The sequence below is a fragment of the Lethenteron reissneri genome, chromosome 18, assembly GCF_015708825.2.
Source record: "Lethenteron reissneri isolate LAM-NWPU_2019-01 chromosome 18, ASM1570882v1, whole genome shotgun sequence".
NCBI lineage: Eukaryota > Metazoa > Chordata > Hyperoartia > Petromyzontiformes > Petromyzontidae > Lethenteron > Lethenteron reissneri.
In genome coordinates, this window is record NC_083796.1 from 12246794 (window position 1) to 12267561 (window position 20768).

General features: G+C 43.2%; 1 protein-coding gene across 17 annotated transcripts in view; it reads right to left on the reverse strand.

Moving 5' to 3' along the window:
* Nucleotides 1-20768, reverse strand: part of NEO1 (neogenin 1) — a 171404-nt gene that overhangs the window by 111828 nt on the left and 38808 nt on the right. For all 17 annotated transcript variants that reach the window (XM_061553833.1, XM_061553836.1, XM_061553831.1 and 14 more), the window contains exon 2: nt 16284-16604. In XM_061553833.1, the coding sequence (XP_061409817.1) occupies nt 16284-16604 (321 nt within the window). The remainder of the gene's footprint in view (nt 1-16283; nt 16605-20768) is intronic.

Below are 20768 nucleotides of genomic sequence, written 5' to 3' on the forward strand. Positions count from 1 at the left end.
ACGGCTCGATGTCCGAGTAATTATCTTTCAAGCTACCGTTTTGGGATAGCCGTGGCACACACTTCTGCTTTACAACTTCAGTCCCGCCTGAAGTAGTCGTACAACTTCAGGCAGTGCTGCCTGAAGATTTCTCCAAGGTGAAACGTATCTCTAAAAGTTAAAATGCAGCGGTGCAATTGCTTGCCCGTACCAATGCTGGCAGGAGAAGTTTCTCCCCACTTGAACGAGCTCAAGAGAGACCCTCCAGAGGGTATTTGGCCTAATCCACACTTGACCCAGACTTTACCCATCACACGTGACCTTCCAATCGGCTAAACTGCGGTGAACCCATTTGTATTGGTGGGGGAACAGAGCAAGCCCATTTGACAAGCTTGCCCCATTGTTTCAACGGCCGAGTCAGGAGCTCGAACCACAAATAAACCACAATACCTTTGCTGATCGCATCAAGGAGCATAAACCATCAAGCAAACTCCGGTCATTCTCGCCGCAGCAGCTTTTGGCTGGCCATCGAACAAAGACGGTCATCGCATCGCGCGCTTTCAGATACGCTTCTGCGGCCGTCTCGAATGGTCTTCCTTTCCGATATTAGGAAGCCACTGGACCTTTGCACTTTTAAATCTAGATTCAATTTTTTTTTATAACTGCCTTTTGTGTTTAGTTTGTTGTCCTTCCGACGCACCTCCGATTAGCACGGTTGGCTACGTACGGTGCGAAAGAAGTTCAACACACATACGCCATGGCAGCATCGTGGAATGTCTCTCTATAAATGGAATAGAGTGTGATAATGATATTCACCACGGTCAAAACAATGGCAATTAAAACCCAGCAAGTCTCCAATTACTTTTCATTGTACCATCACTGAAGCTTCGTCTTATTATCGAAGAGTCTGCATGCAGTGTTAACAACTTTAAAATAGAAACGTTCCTTGAATGTGATAAGCAGCTTTGATTTCCCTACTTTTGAAATGTTTTTATTCCCCATTGAATAATTTACATTTAAAGTGAGATTTAAACAAAATCGAGATAGAGCATGCATGAGGAACATTCAACATAATAAATTACTTCCATAGAAATCACCGCAGATAGTAGGTGTGTAATCCCATCATTCCAAACATATTGCTTGCCGTGTCTTAAAAACATAATTCCCCCCCCCCCCTCCCATCAAAAAAACCTGTAACTTACATTCACGACAGAAAAGAAATACAATTGCTGTCACTTTAATTACAAGATTTGCTGTCAGTATACTTAGAGAATGACCCACTTTCAATGCCGGAAAAGTCAAACTCCTGTCTCCTCCCAAAAAAAAGAGAGAATTGCCTTCGAGCGCCAACACAGAAGCTGCAGAACAAAGGGGGCCTCTCTCTCTCTCTCATTTAAAATGGCTGGTGGTGCCATGGTTATCCATGGCAAATGCTACACCATGGCAACAGAGTGGCCCTGGGGATCCCAGCGCTACACTCCCGAAGCATTGCGGGGGGCGGGGGGGAGCACTGCAACATTTCCAGTAATTAGTGGCAATTTTCTGAATCTCACCTGTGCGGCGCATAACAACACAAAAAAACCACGAGCCAGACATCCATCTGATAATTGCAAAGGCAGTCAGTCTCCCTTTCGCTGTGACACACAAATAAGAAGTGACTCGAGGGGTAAGCTTTGACACGGAGAAACAATGATTTCATTGTCCGTATTTATTCATTCGTTTTCCTAACTCTACATCTGGCCGTTAGGCAATATGGTATGACCATTGAAATCTCATTTGGAGATCGGGACTCATTGTGTCATCCATCTGTGGGTTCATGAAACGAGTAACAAAGTCAGAAAATAGATAGTTCGGCTCTGGTTGTCACCGCGTGTTGTCCGGTACGCCGCCCATACTGGACATCTGTGAAAATAAAAAGAGCTTCAAGGCTCATCGGATTTCCTGAATCTTATTTTGACATGCGACGTTTCACCCCACATGCTAGGTGGGAGCTTCTTCAGGGTGACATCGTGGCACAGCACACGCGGTAGAACCCGAAGACTCATCAGAGAGAGAGAACTACACAGTGCAAACTGTGAAACTCTACGCAGCTACAGTGGGGGGGGGGGGGGTGTTTTCTTCTTCTTCTACTACGGAAGAGAATGACTCTGGACACGTTGAGTTGACCACCACCGGTTCTCAAGATGGCCGCAATTGATGTTCTCGCCTGGCCACTGTATATTTTCAGACAGAAGAAATTTCACATTTTTAATTTGAGTCCACTCAATGCCAACTGTAATGGTGAAAAATACGTCCAGCATGCATACATGCCATATATTCAATTTTTAGAGCACTGCATTTGCATCTTAGGAGCTATAATTGTTGTAATTTGTAGTATTTTGTCAATGCACTAAAGATATCCCCATGCTGCGTTGGTTGCAGGGGATGTTTGGCCATACTTCCCCATGCTGGTCAGTGCAGGTTGGTGAAGAGAGCGGAGGCCAGGAGCGGTTAAAATATCACCGGTCACTGATGACCCATTTATTTACGTGATAGATTGATGGGATTTACTGTGGGGCCATTTTATAAGCGCAACATCCGATTTAGTGCATGCATTTGGAAGTATATTATAGTCGCTAAAAGGCTTTCTGTGACCTAGTTCAGGTTTTAGGATTCAGTAGAGGAGACATATTATCCTCAATGTTAGCAAATTTGCTCATTTTCATTCTAAAATTTAAAATATATATTGCTTCAGCCAATGCTACACTTTGTGTTCACAACCCTCAATATTTTTTGGAAAACAAAGTTCCAAAAGGCTTCACATTCTCACCAATGATATTGGTCACAAAAGCCTACGCGTTAAACCTATTCTAACATTATTGCATTATTGAAACTCATTAACAAAAATATATAATAGCTGATGATTTTACAACCACTTAATATGATTGATATGCCAAGACAATTAAAATCCAAAACCGACCTAAACCCTTGAGTGGATAGACAAACTATATTCAACCTCACGAACACATTTCCAACTAACTGAAGAACACATGGTCAATTCTGAAGCTAATGGTTGGCGAAAATGAACTCTGCTTTAAACAACGTAAGTGTAACATTGACTGAATCAAATAGCATTATGTGTGGGTAGAAAATACATTTTTGGAGTGATAGAGTCAGTAAAAATGTTAATTTAAATAAAATGAAAAATGTGGTCTCCATTACGAAGAGTTCTTACATTCTGTAAGGATTTCCTGAACTAATCAAGGACTACTATTTACCATTTTTCTGATAATTGTTAAGTTGTAAAATATTTTGAACTGCACATTAAAGAGCAATATTGCAACATCCAATAACATATTTGTGACTGCTTCTATATTTACAGGTCCTATTCTGGGATAATTCTTATGCCCACGTTAACATATATAAATATATATCACAGCTCACAGACAAATACACACACAGAGTGAGTAGGGACTATACATTAAGACAAGTTTTGAAACAGTGTGAGGTAAAGTAGGTGGTCCAAATGTATAATTGTGTTCACGACAAATTGCATTGCTAAGGTAATTCACAATTACACCATGGGATGTTTTGGAGCCTGTTGTGTTGACAGGAAAGCCACAGAACTGATATTTCAAATAATCACTATACCTGGACGTTGTCTGATAGTATTTCGCGGTATAGGTTTCATACATGCAACTCGGAAATTTTTGGGTTGGATCACGTAAATATAAATGTGTCGTTAAACCCGCCACCACCCGACACAGCCAGTTCAAAAGGGTTGTCACGTGAACAAAACATAATCATTCGTTACTAGTTCAGCACACCAGTGTGTTGGAGAGTAAGCCCACAGCATTTCCAATTCGAGCACGACGTTTTGCCAGTAATTACAACCAGCATAATCAGGCGACAGCCAGATTTGTGAAAATTACATCAACATTTTACATTTGCAAAATCACATTCGGTGCCCAGGCTGAAGTTCCTTTTTATATTGCTATTAAACTCCACATGCTCCCTTTTCTATGTAAATGTGCTATGTTTCCAGCACTCTATGGCACTTAGAGCCAATTAGCAATGCACATTGGTACCATTTTTTTTAAATGAGCACCGAGGCATTTCAACCGCTCTAGTTAAAAAAACACAAGCCACTATTCTGCCCTTATGTCTTTGAGAGTAGCTGAGGGTAGGAGCCCAATTATATTAATTAATGTTGCCTTATTAGGTCAGGTAAGCACGTGTTCTTAATGCGACTCTTTGTGAATGCTCTTATTAAGCTGCGGTTACAGCGGCAGGCATGACCTGGTGTTCGGTAATTGGTAAGTGTGTGTGCGCTACCAACCTGGTGACCCGAGTTCGGTTCCCGCTCACGGCCAGTGACAATTATCTGAAAGGTCCTGGGCCTCCCTTAGGTCTACTCTGCTGAAAATGAGTACCTGGTGCGGTGTGTAAACATCGCCACTGGGGAGACAAAGTTGGTCGGGCGTAGATCTGGCAACCCATCCCCTCGTATACCATTCCGGCCTTCATAGGTACTCGCTAACAGCACTTGCCCCTACAGTCTGTTCAGGCTATACGGCGGATCTTTGTCTTTGTTTGTAGCTGAGTAGTGGGCATGAATGCCATAGAGCCTCTTCACACAAACACGACCGTTCAATCCCCGTAACCTTCTGCTCGTGCCAAAGAGCTTTAAAGATGCATGGTCCTGTCCTCCGAATTGTGCGTTAAAGACTCTATTACTTAATTAGGAAGGCGTGTATCGAGTCACCTCTGGAAGCGGGGGTCACGATGGATGTGCAACCATAGCAAAGTTAAAGGCTTTTCCTAGCACCACGGAGGGAAGGAGCTAGTTCGACATTTCAAATGCCTGGACTTCTTCAGGCAATATTAAAGCTAATACAGGTTTTTTTGGGCACGTAAACAGAACGTGCCAATTCGTTACTAGTACAGCACATCTTACTAATTGGCTGTGTCGGGTGGTGGCGGGTTTAACGACACATTTATATATTTACGTGATCTAACCCAAAAAACCTGTATTATGGATGACATTGGTCGTGAAAGCCTACGTGTTAAACTGAAAATTTAAGCTGTTGTTCTTATTCTAGAACGTTAAAAACGTTATATATTTTTGTATAAGTTCACCGAAGCTTACGCAACTTTTTTTTTTAAACGATGCTGTTACCTTGCATAAAAGTCGTGACATCGTGACACCGCCTAGACTCGTCAGCATTAGATCATCGTCACCCACTGACTCGCACCTTTGTTTGCGCGGACGTCACAGCAAGAACGCACACAATCACAACCACATTTCATAATTGGTCTCCTTACTTTGGCGATGAAAATACAAACTGCGCGATTAAATTCAACTTTAGTAAAGTATACCTTATAATTACCAAGGAAAGTATCGCTCAATCACCACAATCTGTCAGGATAGATTAACCTCGAGATATTTTGGCCAATTGAGTCGATGAAAAAACTATACAAGTTCACACAGGTAGGGCAGCAACCTGCCTGCAATACTCTGCTATTACGTACTTTTCTATCCAACTGGTCTTACACACCCCCATCATCACACAATCCACCAATACCACACAAAGTATGGTGGCGCCATCTCCCCCGCATGGGAAGACTCAACGAGGCAAAGGCGGTGGAGGTGACCGAACGTCGCTTGGAATTAAATAAGGGAATGAGATTATCAAGGGGGCCAACTCCACATTTGACCACCTCCGTTTCGCAAGTCCTGCTCTTTACGAATTGCATTAAGCATCGATTTGTTTTGTTGTTGTCAGGAACGCAGTCAATAAAATGGGAAAACCACATGGTGTGTCTAATAACACGAATGTGCATCGCTAGGGAATAAACGAATGCTCATGGGTCCTGCGTTGGTACAAAAAAAATCGCATTTCTGTCGCTTTCCGGTGAACAAAACAGCCAAATGCCACATCACTACTCTGTGAAAATAGATCATCATTGCTCATCGGATATCTCCGGGAAAAATACAGATTCTGACTACTCGACTAACACAGGGACGAGTCTACCATGTGGACACTGTTGAGCAGAACAGATAACAAGATGGTACAAAGAGGCAGGTGCTGCTAACCAACACCTATGAAGGCCGGCACGGCATGCAACAGGGTGGGTGGCCAGCACCACACCCGGCCGCCTTCGTCTCCCTGGTGGAGATGTTTACGCACCGCACCCGGTCCTCATTTAAGGCTGAGTAGACATGGGGGAGGCCCAGGACCGGTTTAGATAATCGTCACTAACAGCAGCATGCACAAACGCAAGTGTGCACACACGGAATCACGAAAAACAAAATACTGCTCCCTCCATCTTCTGTAGGAAATACGTGTAAAATGTGTGCAGTCTATGCCTTCAAAACCAAAGCAGAAAGGTAATATCTTACTGAGTCTTAACAATCTACGTGCCGCCCCTAATGAGCACAACTTAACCTACATTGGTTCATGAGCTCATATGTTATGGATCATATCCAACAAATCCTTTTTTTTTACATACCTTACGAATGGCTAACAAGCTATTAAATGAAAATGCTTTATGTTTTAAGGCACACGTGACAACCCCCACACTGAAACCTAAAACATTCTGGCCAAAGTTTAATGTTGTCATTAAGCAGGAACGCTTTGGAAAACTACGGGAACTGTTTTAGTGGTCAGTGGCCTGCAGGCAAACACATTTAAATGGATTAAATTTCCCGGACCAAAAGGTCACTGAGAGTCATCGCCACAGCTGAACAAACGGCTCTTCCATTTGCTTTTCGCACAAGCTCAGAGCTCTTTGGGCCAGCCTCTCATCAATCACACTAAGGAATTATGACGCTCACACCCACCTTCAACCAAGACACCTTTGTTTGGTAAATACTCTATACCCTATCAGGGTTTTGCACTGTCACAGCCGAATGAAAGCCTTGTGAATAGAAAGGAAATGTGGTTTTGAAGACCAACTCAATTGTTTTCATTCATGAACGCCACCGGCATGGCATTTTTTTTTTTACCATTCACATATCTGTGCAATTCCGTGTACTAAATAAATAAACTGTTTCTTGTGAAATTTGTGAGTTTGTCCAGATGCCCATTTTCTAAAATACATTCACAAACTTAGCATATATTCATACAAGGAGAAACTACACGGTCACAATGAAACATACCATTTAATATGAAGTAAAAGGATGCATATTTACCAAGTAAAATGGGCGCGTATTCATCATCAGCGTTGAGGCTGCATCACTAAATTTGTGCATTTGGGTTCACTTCAACCAACAACAACTCAAGCCTTACAGGCTCAAATGAATATTGAGGATGGTTACTAATCTTCATTGGTGGTCCTAATCTAGCAGATGAAAATTCCATATCATCATGACAGGGGACAATCGCCACCGGACAGGAACAACAATTGATCTACCACAAAGTGGTACTAATTTTATCAACCTGCAGGAGATGATGGTTTGTCAACTCTCAGCGAGTATTTGAACTGACAACCCGCGAATAATCACATGCGCCCTAACTCGAAGGCCACCTAGTTATATGGTATCATGAAGAAAACGTTTACTACCTCGGTAGTGACATGTAACAATATTGCTCTTAAAAAAAAGTGACTAAAAGATATTAGGCGATAATTACATTTGAAAACAAAAAAGTTAAATCTTTCAATAAAACTGCATAAAATCTCAATCAAACGTAAAAATGATCTCTGAGGTCTAATATTTTAATTGTATATTCCCTAGATTTGAAGCTTTCGTGACTGCAATGATTCATATTCTTAGGTTTTTTCGGTAAAGTCACGTAGGTAAAACATCAAAATGAATAAAAATAAAATAAAATAAAGATCACGACGTTTCGGAGACTTGTGTTGCCTCCGAAACGTCGTGATCTTTATTTTATTTTATTTTTATTAATTTTGATGTTTTACCTACGTGACTTTACCGAAAAAAACCTAAGAATATGAATTTGTATATTCCTGCCTCAATTACGACAGTGTAACCTTGGGGATTTCCTTTCACTCCCTTTGCAGAGAAAAACTTGCTGGTAACTCTGTGTGTGAATTATCACACGAAGCGGGTGTCTTCTCTGGCCTACGGTAACCCCTGAATGCGGAAAACACGTTCTCGCTATTTCACTAATCATCTCACCGACAGAGGAGGCCAAGAGTCTGAACCGCACACACTTTCACAAAGCGTTTTATGCATTTAATTAACACGCAAATGCTGCCAGCTTTGGCCTCTGCCACCATGCAGTGGAATTGCCACTGCAGGCCTGGCATCGCAAGTGGATATGAGCACTGCCCCTGGTCCTCATTTCACCTCGTAGACGATTCATTTTTAGCATTAGGGAAGCGACTTTGTAAAAAAGAAATCGCGCGCGTTTGTTTGGAGAGCGCCAGCTTCGTAGCGCTTAGCGCGCCGTTCCGAGCACGGGGGATGCGAGTTCGATTCCCGCTCACGGCCAACACCGGTGGCAATTATCTGAACCGGTCCTTGGCCTCCCATAGGTCGCCTCGGCCTCAAATGAGTCCCTGCTGTGAAGTGTAAACGTCGCCACGAGGGAGACAAAGGTGGCAAGGCGTGGTGCTGGTCACCCACCCCCTCGTGTGCTGTGGCAGCCTTTATAGGTGCTCGCGAACAACACTTTCTTTACAAGTCTGTTAAGGCTACGGGGATCTTTGTGTTTAATTTTGTAGAAGTATCCCATTTCGAATTGCACACAAATGATCAAAGCTGCACGCTGCAAATTTAACCGAGGCATATTTTTTCGTCATTGTTCTTTCATTAATTTGTCCTCGGCTTCTTTTTTCTAATCTGTTATTATTCAACGACTTCAGTCGGTCAAAACAGTATCGAATGTTCATCCAACGCTTGCCATTGCTGAACAAAGATATAAAAATCGAAATGAAATGTCTTTTTTTTATCGGTGAGAAACAAAATAAGGAATGGTGAATGCCTTTGGCTCTTTGCTCCTGAGCTGTGCGCTATTCTTAGCGCAGGCACAACTGCTGTTTCCTGTAACATGACCAGTAGCATTTGCATGCTCACATGAGTCACCCGTTCATTAACTCATAATATGCTAGACGGAATCAACTCATATGCACACGTGCATACTGACAAGTAACCAATTAAAATGCATGTTTAGTGAGACCAGATTAGTGTGCTATTCTACAACGGAAGGTTTCCTTTAACTAAAAGGTGTTAGATTAGCCCCGAAATGTTCTGCTTATTAGGAGGGGTATACAATCCATTCAATTTGAAATCGAATCCAATTTGGAAGCAATGTAATGTTCCTAACCTTTAAAGTTAAGTCAACATCCCTACTTGATAAAGTGCACTGTTCATAGCTCCTGCATTCATGGCCCTTAGCCATTAGTAAAAGAAACACATTGCTGTGGTAGTGTTCATCGGAGTTACATCTCACAATGTGGTACTCAGTCTATCGAGCTGAAGGAGAGAGAGTCGTTGCCTGAGTGGGGTGATAACACAACGCTCATATCGTGAGCCGCAAGCTCTGACCATAGTTTTGCACAGAAAGTAAAAATGAAAGAAACGAATAGTGTGCAGTTTGACAGGGGAAGAAATGCTCCATTCTTATTTAGTCTCTAACATTTGTTTTGATTACGAGGGGGATAGAGTTTTGCAGAATAGGGATATTACACGGCCATTTGAATCTGTTTCCGGACAGCAGATCAGGAGTGGATTTTAATGCCAGATGATTCGATCCGAAAACAATATGGATTCTATTCATTTGTTAAAAATCATAACCAAATTTAGCATCTCCACTGTTTGTGTATGATATTACAATACCGTATTTGACTTATTAGTCTGATACATATCATTATTTTTGCACAACTCTGCCCACCACTTACCCTGACATTCCATTTCCCCAATTATCCGACGTATTTTTTTATTGTATTTTAGTATTGTTTGTTATTTATACATTTAACCAGCTTAAGAGAAAAAAAAATCGTTGACATAACTGCGTGGGTGACCTGGATCTCAATGTTACAACGCAGCACAGGCCTCATCAGAGACAGCTGAGAGGTCTGCAAGATAAAAAACAAAGTTCAGTTCAGCTTCTCGAGAACGGTTCATTTTGTCGCACGTATTCTTTCGCCACACGAGATACCCAAGAGACCAGGGCAGCCTCACTTGTGAGTGGTGGCCCTCGGCCACCGGAATGACAAGGAATAGAACTCAATACAAAGCACGACAACCACAATGTATGTATGTGTGTATGTGTTGAACTTCTTTCACACCGTACGTAGCCAACTCATGCAATCGGAGGTGTGGCGGCGGCGGGGGGGGGGGGGGCGGACAAACTAAACACAAAAATCGGTTCTAAGAGAATGAGTTTGTCAATCCAAATGATGACTTAAAAGCGCACAGCTCCAGTTGCTTCCTAATATCGGAAGGAAGAGGCCGTTCCAGACGGCCGCAGAAGCGCATCTGAAAGCGTGCGACGCGGTGACCGCCTTTGTTCGATTGCCAGCCAAAAGCCGCTGCGAGGATGGCTCCTTGACGAGATCAACAGTTTTTGTACCAGTTTAAAAGGGTAAAAACCTACTACTATATTTTGCCACTGGTAAAAGAGATCTCATAGTGTAAATGCTTACCCCGAGCTCTCAACACTCTGATATTGCACTGTGTTTGAGTTGTACGCCTTCTGGTGTCATCTGGTCCAACACCAATGGGGACTAGGCTCTAAAGAAAGCCGTCTCGGGTGTGGACCAATCAACTTCAAGGACAGTGCATATTATTATCATTATCAGAGTTGCTTCTTTTTGTTTGCATTTTTGACTACTTGTGTTGTGGTTATTGCAAACATGATGCCTTGAATAAAGGTATCAGTTTTGTACCAGTTTAAAAGGGTAAAAACCTACTACTACGAGATCAGCAAGGTTTCGTGGTTCATTTTTGAGCAACACAAGTATTCTGTGTATACATTACCCACAGCAGACTTGGGGCCAATTGTAATTACAATTAGAGCAGCATTGTTAGATGATTTTAATGATTACAATTAGACTGTGGTTGAAATTAATGAGTAAGTATACGTTGACAATTGTTATTGACCCCAGGCAATGACCCACAGATTGTCAAATCATGCAAAAGCAAAACAAGAGAGACGGGTACAGGTAAATGGGAGACAAAGACACAATCGCCAGCGAAAAGCAGCTAAAAGCGTAACATTATCCAAAAAAAAGTGGAACATTTTAATAAAATTAGGCATGCATGCAAACTCTGTACAGAGAAATATCCAGTTAGTCATGAAGATGTTGATGTCGACCAGACCGGTGTAATCTGCAGCAGGGACACGCGGTCATTCCAGATGCACGCAGCAACGTGGGAGAACGAGTGTACCCCACACGTACCACGGCAACATGACTGCATGTGGACAAGGCCACCCACTCCTTTCATTGGGGCGAGAAGTTTTAAAGAACGAAAGCCCAACAAGAGTGTAGAAACGACCTCTGGTTTTCCTTTTTTTTAAATATGAAAATGATTACATTTGCTAGCCCAGTTCAAAAGCTACGCCTTGCACACAGTACAACATAAAGTGCATATATACGAGTTTATTTTTTTAAGAGCAGAAAGCGTTATAGACAGATGGTAAGGGGGAGGACTTGAGTCGATTCTTGAATAGGGGCAGGGAGTTGGTAGCAGGGATAGCTGGGGGCAGCAGAGAAGAAGAGTGACTTCCCACTGAACAATGGCCAAGTGGGGACTTTGGCAGTAGGCCTTGGTTGCTGAAGCAGAGAACACAACGATACTTAAAACGAAACTTTTTATTTTAAGAGGAAAGGCTCTTTTTTTCAGAATCGACCTGGCCATAAATGATATCTCAACGAAGTGGCTTATCACGTGGGAATGTACACAGCAGCCAAATAATTTAAAAGCGTGTTTCTAAATGTGGAGGGAAAAACCGGAGGGCCCGGAGAAAAATCCACGCGACCACGGGGAGAGAAAGACATGCAAACTCAAAATAAACAGCAAGCGTTAGGGTTGGGATTGAACCCACGACCTCTTGCATACCAAGCGAGGTAGTAAACATCTCGATTTAAAGCTTTCGTGACTGCAGGGATTCATCTTCATGGTTCTTTCGGTAAAGTCACGTAGAATGGAAATAAAAAAATAATAAAAATAAAACATGCTTTATTTTACGAAGATTGGAAATAATAAAAGAATAAAAATAAAACATGTTTTCTTTTTATTAAAACATGTTTTATTTTTATTAGTTTTTTTATTTCCATTCTACGTAAAATAAAACATGTTTGTTTTTTATTATTTTATTATTTCCATTCTACATGACTTTACCGAAAGAACCAAGAAGATAGTAAACATCTCTTCACTGTGGCGCCCAACAAGGGCAGATCGAGATGAGTTTAGACCTTCCATACAATGACGAATGGTTCCTTTTCATAAATCACAGTTGTGCTTATTTTATTAAACCAGAAGAAATATTATTCATGGGCCGAGTTGCAGACTTTACATTGTAAGTTGAGCACTTTGTCACAGATCCACCCTGTTGGACTTCATAAAAATGCTCGTTCTTTTCTCTCCACTTACTCAAATTAATCAACCGCAGACAACCCTCTCTCATTTATTACACTCCTTGACTGAATTCCACAAAAAGAAAGTTTACTTAAGGAGCCAGACATCAGGGGCCAATGCCCTGCCTACGTAATCGTTCATTTATACTACAAATTACAAAGCAAACATCCCATTCTAGGTCACTCACGTTTGACCTTTGAACCAAAGCAACACTTGCACGCACCCAGGTCGTATTCGATTCACTGGCTGCTCACCAAGCTCATAATGAATGCCCTCTCGTCTCGTTGTGCTCCTTAAGCGTGCTAACATCGCGTGTCCCAGTGAACTCGTGCCTTTCCTTTCAATGCCCTCAGAAGAATGAAAAAAAGTGTTTGCCTTCTCCATTCGCTTCATCGCTTTGGAAATTTTTTTTTTGGCTCCCAAGTTGAAATAAGCAAAATAAGGCTAAGCAAACAAAACTGAAAGTGGAACAAAACACAGCATTTTTTTTTACTATGCCGCTCAAATAAACGTGAATTCAGTGTCGAGCAGCCTGTTGTCATTAGATTGTCTTAAAACTCTCTCTTCTCTCTCCCTGTATTCTTTTTCTACGGTGCACTTAAATCATTTTTATTTTCTTGCTTTGAAATGCCGAAAAACGTTGTAGAAAGTGCCAAGCCAGAGTGGACCGGCAATCCTGAGCGAACTAAATAAAGGTGGCTTCACGAGACTTTCTGCACTGATAAAATAAAATGCAACACAAACATAGACAAATGCATTCATAGATAGTTTTTTTTTTACGGCACCCCTTTAAATAGTATGTAAGCAATAAAAATTGCCTCCATTACATAACGTTTACAAAAGAAGTTCAAACCATACATATAACACAACTAATATTTGAAAACATTTAAGCCATGTGCGAACACATGCACTTTATTTTTTTATCATTATTTTTTTTATGAAAAAAATGCACAGTTTGAACTCTGAAGACGTGTTGAAACTCAACATATACCTGCTAAAAAGCAGTGCTTTGTTGAATCCAAGTGTGAAAACAAAACACATCTATTCTGAGGAGACAGGAGCCAAAAGATAATACGCTAGATTGGTTACAAGATATCACTATTATTGCTGTGACAATAACTCTCTGGCTCAACAAATGTTTTAATTTGTCTGCACACAGAATGGCTGTGAGAAAACCCCATATCAAAGTGGGAGCCACCTATAATGTCCAATGCAGATGCCATGCATTGATATGAATACAAAAGTAAAAAAATAAACGTCCGCTTACCCTTTTGAGGGAAGATTGCAATTACGATGGACAGGAAACAGGATAATCTTGGCTTGAGGAGGAGCATTTGCCTTTTTTTTGTTTTGCAAGCTGCTCTACCACTGGGGTTCAGAATTGCCACAATTTCCTGCGGTTTAAACTTGATATCCATCAAATAAAAAAAACGTTTAGAAAAAAAGCATACTTATATTATACACATTTTTATTGTGTCACAAAAAAACTGCTGCTGTAACGTTGGTATATCGAAGGTAAAACAAACACGAGGAAGCGCTCCAGTCAGCGTTAAAGCGGAATTTTCCTGCGGCGTCGCCAAGAAAGCTACGTCCCAACGTTCTGCTGAGCAGCTGTTGCTCGTATTAAGAGTTCATTTCTAAAAATACGTGGCAAAAGTGACTCATTATTATCGTCGACCCAACACTCATTGTCCAAACAAAGTAAAGAGATTCATCAGTTTAACACGTAGGCTTTCGCGACCAATATTATTCATAATCAACGTTTTTGGGTTTAGATCGAGTTATTTATAAATGTGTCGTAACCCTCCACCACCCGACACGGTCAATCAGTAAAAAGTGTCACTATTTGTCTTTTGTCAACGTGACACTTTTTTACTGATTGGCCGTGTCGGGTGGTGGAGGGTTACAACACATTTATAAATAACGCGATCTAAACCCAAAAACGTTGATTATAAAGAGATTCATGTTGTCGCGTTGAATACATATATTGAGTATGGTCACAAACATTTCTGTCAAGAGTGTGATTGAGACTTTATGGAATACTAATTAAATTAGTGCCAACATACCGTTGATTAGTCTGCCCTTTAAAACTTCTGCTGCTAAGTCAGGATAATTGGGAGCTAATCAAGGGACGTAATGAGAAATCAGAAGATTAGCTCGTGTGAATGTTGGTATGCATTTGTGAACGACCATGTAATTCTACTTATTTTCAGTTATAATTGGATTTATTAGAAAAATTGGCTTATAGGAAACATCATCTGCAATATATCTATACAGGCATATCAACCTGAATGCTAATTCAGCTACCACCAATTTTCAGGCTACACTTTGAACAGAAAGAAATCTTTACGCAGTTTAGAAGAGCGGTGTGCACATTGCAACGCAATACGACGATCCGAGTTCAAGTGTAACACTAAGTTTACGGTGCAAATTTGCCAAAGTTGAAAAACTTACCCTCAAATTACTCAACTTGAATATATTTAGAAATAATAATAATAAATTCAGTTTTTTATAGCGCAATTACCGACAAGGTCTCAAAGCGCTTTACGTACAATCTTAAGTAATGGAGAAAGCCTGTTGCACAAATAGGTGAGTTTGAAGACGCGACTTAAGAAGTGGAACAGACAATCGCGGAGCGTGGCAGAAAAAAAAGCTCGCTGCCAACGAGTGCGAAACATGGCAGGAAAACCTCCTGAGAGAGTAGGATGGCGCTCAGTGGAGAATCTCCTGGGGAACACATTCCTGCGGAGGGAGCTGGTAGGAACGTTGGGTTGCTCGGTCAATGGCCAGGGTCAACGGCGGCATGGAGTTTTATAAGGGCACCACGGGGTGAGCAGCCCCTCCCCACCCAGCCCCACCCCTCCCACCCCCCACCACCCTCCCCACCCAGCCCCTCCCCACCCAGCCCCTCCCCACCCTCTCCACCCAGCCCCTCCCCACCCTCCCCTCCCCACCCAGCCCCTCCCCACCCTCCCCTCCCATTTTTTGATGCAAGACGGAGAGACACAATAATCCCCTGTGGGCTGGTGGAACCAGATGGTTCCTACCAGTATAAGAACAATAATAATAATACCTTGTTGGCGAGGTTCTGATTATGCTCCTATGTAAATTGCAATGGTGTGGGCTTGTGAACTTAGGCACGAGAGGGGACCAGCTTCCACCCCAACTTCTGGACAAGAGGGGAATGCCACACACGGGGCTAAGCCCCCCTGAATTAACAAACTGTATTAGTCCATTTGGTTACTCAAAATGGACCCATGTGGCTATTGCCCCCCCCCCCACCCCCAGATTAAAAAATTACGTTTCCAGTTTTTTGTCAAACTACTGCTGAATGAAGGCCTTTCCCTGTCGTGTCAATCACTGGGGTTGTATGACCAAGCTCGTTTGTTGTCGTCCTTCCTCCGCACCTCCGATTCGCACGGTTGGCGATGTACGGTGCGACAGAAGTTCAACTTACATGCTTACATTCACCATGCTAGCCAATTCGGTTTTCCTGAAGGCAATGGACGGCTCAGGGACTGGTTCAGATGTAACTCACCGCACACGTCGGCCATGGCCAGACATACAACATGGTTCTAACCCGCTGCACCACCGCTGCTCACCCTCACGTACCTGCCAAATTATTGACAACGCAATGGGGATGAAGCTCACTCGCTCTCTCGCTCTCTCTCTCGCTCTCTCGCTCTCTCTCGCTCTCTCACTATCTCTCGCTCTCTCACTATCTCTCGCTCTCTCTCGCTCTCACTATCTCTCGTTCTCTCACTCTCTCTCTCACCGGCTACGACGAGCCGCGCGGTGCGGCTCACGATGGTGCCCAGGGAGTCGACGGTGGCGACGCACTGGTAGGTGCCCTCGTCCGGCTTGTGGTGCTTGCCGTGCAGCACGTTCTGCAGCTGCAGCGAGCCGCCCGGCAGCAGGGCGCGCCGCTCGTCCGTCGCCAGGTTGATGAAGGTGCCGTCCTTCTTCCACTCGATGCGGGGGGTGCCCTCCGAGGTGCGCACCGAGCAGTTGAGCACGATCGACGAGCCCCGTGCCGCCACCGTGTCCCGCGGCTCCGACGTGAAGTGGAAGGGGCTGAACGTCCGCTTGTTCAGGCCTGCGCGGAGGAGAATTCGATTTGTCAGCGAGCGGGTCGTAGTGGCGGCGGAAACCCTTTGGCTCTCCCGAGCGTTGTCGGGTTTTGCCGAAGTGTTCGGTACAATTCGGAAATGTGTGGGAGAGTTACACGGGACAACCACGAAAAACCCGCACACAGTGGAAATGCCTCTTGCTAATCCCGGCATGGCAGCGGCTACACTTTGTCGACAAGAGCCTCTCACCTACTCACAATCCATCAGAACAAAATCACGGGTTATCTAAGGCAAGTTCAAAACGCCGTCAAGGGGTCACCCCGGTCCTTCGTCCCTCTAGTGCCAATAATGTGAGAGGTGCTTTGCAGTCAACAGTGATCGTCCTATGGAGCAACCGCCCCCCCCCCCCCATCATCATCTGAGTGGGAAAATTCGAGCACTGGCTTAGGGCCACCAATAGTCATGAGCGCCATCCCACAGCTCGCTTAATTCAGGAGACACTTTGACTCGATTTTAAAAAAATTCCCACTACTTATTCAATATTTTTTCAGGAGGGCCCTGCATCGGTATGCGCGTTCAATCCCTGTTTAATGAGTGTTTTGCATGTGGGATGACCGCAGATCGGCCAGAGAAATCCCACGCATATGACCGGATTACTCCCAGACGTCTGCACAATTGGGTCGAGAAACAATTTTCCGTGAAGCTTGCAGGTGAGCATCATGAGATTTGTGTGATGCCCTCTACCCTGGCCAGAAAATTTTGGATTTCGGAAATATGCGGCATCAACCCCTCCCCACCCTTTACTCCTTCACTTCATTTTCACTGACGAGTGTTGTGAAATATGGGTAGTGTAGGAGAGGCCTTTCTTCCAACCGTGGATTGACTAAGGCATCTTCACTCAATACTATTATTACTGTCATGATGTATTCCATACAATATATCCATGTCTGTAAAATGGAGAGAATGCATGGAAGATGGACAAAAAATATGTTATGCTTGATACACTTTGGAATAAGGTCATTGTCAGAGCAACACTGATATATTCAACCGTGTCTAAAACAACACGTGGAAGGTGTGGATATTGCCTCCATAAATTGTAGAGCAGGGACTCGCCACAACCTGCAAATGTGGAAAGGTGCAAACCACCTGGCGTACATCACTGGATGACTGCCCCAATGCAAGACGCGTACTCTGGTGGAACAAGTGGACCACACCACTCAGCTACCCCACCCAGATGCCGGGGAATGGCTCACAACATCAAATAATTGTAGCCCCGTTGCTTTTTTTCATGCCATATGAAAGAAGCAGAAGACTGAGATACTGGGTTAAAAACTGGGTGGTCACATGAATTAAACCGCCTTCTCAAGTGTAGCAAGCTAATCGCCGCAGCCCATTCACAAATTACTCCACTAAATAAACGTCGTGCTTTGCACAGTCATTTGTTCGCTTAATTCAACAAAACCTCTCCGTCAACTAAAATGAGAACTGTGCATCTTTATAATAGATTGTGCAGTTGTGAAATATTTACAAGGGAGCACACATCCCCTTCTCCTGTTGAGTAAGAGAGACCAATTAAAGGCTACACTAGAAGCAGCTGAATGATGATCTTCCACTGCCGTTCTAAAATGACACCCTCTAAAATCCTGACTTTGCCAAAAACAACTGGAATGAAATGTGCAGCCAAAGTCAGCGTTCTCCTGTTCTGGCAAGCGGTGGGGTGACAATATATTCATTGGTTGTCCTGAAACATTGCTGGACATTCCACACTCCCACGACTGGGGTAATTTTCACATAGAACAACTAGTTTCGATTTAAAGCTTTCGTGACTGCAGGGATTCTTATTCTAGGTTCTTTCGGTAAAGTCACGTAGAAGGGAAACAATAAAATAATAAAAATTAAAATTAAAATAATAAAATATTTTATTTTTCCCTTCCACGTGACTTTACCGAAAGAACCAAGAATAAGAACGACTGTTATTAACTTGTCACAAAGTCGCAACTGGTTGTTTTTTTATCAACAGTGGAGTAATGGTAGGCCGAGTTGACTCCTTGCAAATGTGAGTCATCACATTCTAAAACGAGACATCACATTTGGAAGGAGTAGCGGCTGGCCAGGAAGACCGCAAAGACGATCAAATATCCAGACCATTGCTGAGCGTTACAATCGTCAACAGCCATGATCTGTCCACCGCTTGGTGAAGGTCGCCTAATTCCGTGTCAGTCACGGCGAGTTGTTTTGACCGCGTCTTTGGTCTCCACGCCAGAGGTCGCAACCGGGTACCCAATACCCGTACCCTACCCGATACCCGGCTACCCGTACCCGGCCAGGTACGGGTACGGGTAGCCGTTTGCGACCTCTGCTCCATGCTGGCCAATGGGGATCGGTGAAGGAGTGCAGTGGCGGCGTCTGACTCGCCAGGAAACCGGCGTTAGCCTGGCGAGGAATTGAACTCGGGTCGCCGGGTTCATAGGGCAGCATGTGAACCACTGGAGCGCTGCAGGCACATGCAATGCAGCAGGAGCAAGATGGGCATGAAGCTACCGCACATGCAAGGGAAACAGTTGGCAGACATTGCAAGCATGTCTACTATAATATTTGAGTGTTGCTACGTGTTATGCTATAATTACACTGAATGTTAAATGCACTTAAGTTATGCCTTGCGTCCTTCAACTTAAGCGTTTGATATATTTTGCACGTAAGCTATGTGTGGCTGTCTTTTAGAGACTGCAATTAAAAATCTTCAGGTCATGTTATTAAAATTATTCAATTTCTAGTTCATTTTTAGCTGCACAATCATAATTAATCCTGTTAAATAACCCTTGCCGCAGTTACAGACATCATTAACGCCATCACGGCCTTAATTGTCTCATAGTAATTAAGTGAAATACACTGTAGGGCATGTTCTCTTCATGGTGATTGATAACTGAATAACAATTGGTCTTTTTTTTTAAGGATCACACGTGAAAATAAAAAAAATCCAGCCATCCCCGTTCATTAAAGTTGCCTGTGAGCAGCATTCATACCAAGTAACAGGAACATTATGTGCATTTTGGGGATTTTGGAAAATGTATCGTGATGTTAAGTGTGTGCAATACTTTGCAAATGTGTCTTTGAAAACAAAAGTCTAATATTTTATGTTAACAAGGCACCTTTTAACGTCCTGGTGTTTTATTAATGAATTTAAATATTTCATTGACACTAACTTTCATCATACGAATGTTTGAAATGGTACAAAATTCTCAGTTTTTCCTTGAAAAAACGATTGGTGCTCATCTCAACTGGTGGATCTCAGCCTCCCTTTAACGTCCACGTGCCCATCAGGGGGGGGGGGAGTGTGATCCAATCTATTTAAATGACAACCACTTCTTAACTTGCCAAAAAAAGTGGTGTCTCATTGTATCAACCCCTGCGGAATAATGGGCTGAGTTAGTCCCCGCTTTAGATTTGAACTGGCAGCCTCGTGATATTGTCATCACGCAAAGTAACAAAATAAACGACTCCTCTAAAATGAAATGTAAAATGGGATGGAGCTGTGGTACATTTGTCCGCGCACTGTTTCTGCGAACCCAGTGACCCGAGTTGAATTCGTGGCCACGGTCAACATCAGTGGCCAGTGGACATTCAAACCGGTCCCGGGGGCCCACGTTTTTACCGCCCCCATCACCACTCTGTAAAGTACGGTAAACAGAAAACATTCCGCATGACCAACGTCGTGTGTGCGGAGGTGGGGCAGGGGGCCTTCATCCAGCAGTGGATTGAGAAAGAAATGTACCCTATTGCAGGCTATTAAAATACGGCATTGCTTGTTTAAAAAAAAAACATCTGAATCTTGCATTTGTAATCGAAGTTTGCGTCACGTGTCGGCATGGCACTCCAAAATACTGAATTCACAAAACGCACATTCAGGCTTTAGTCACGGTGACATATGGCAATGCTAATTTACTTCCCAGGCCAATTTATGTGAGCCACCATCAAAGGTATACTGCGGGGTGACCCACACACACACACACGTGCCTTGCGTGTGGAATTGCACTGCATGCCACTCAGATACCCAGGCCAACACGCAACGGGGACAAGCCAGCAACCAACAGGTTACGTTCGAGGCAGCCCATCTGGCAGCCCGCATCTCTTGGGAAAGGCAATGGATGGCTTAACTACCCAGCCTATTATTTACAGCCCGCATCAAGCCT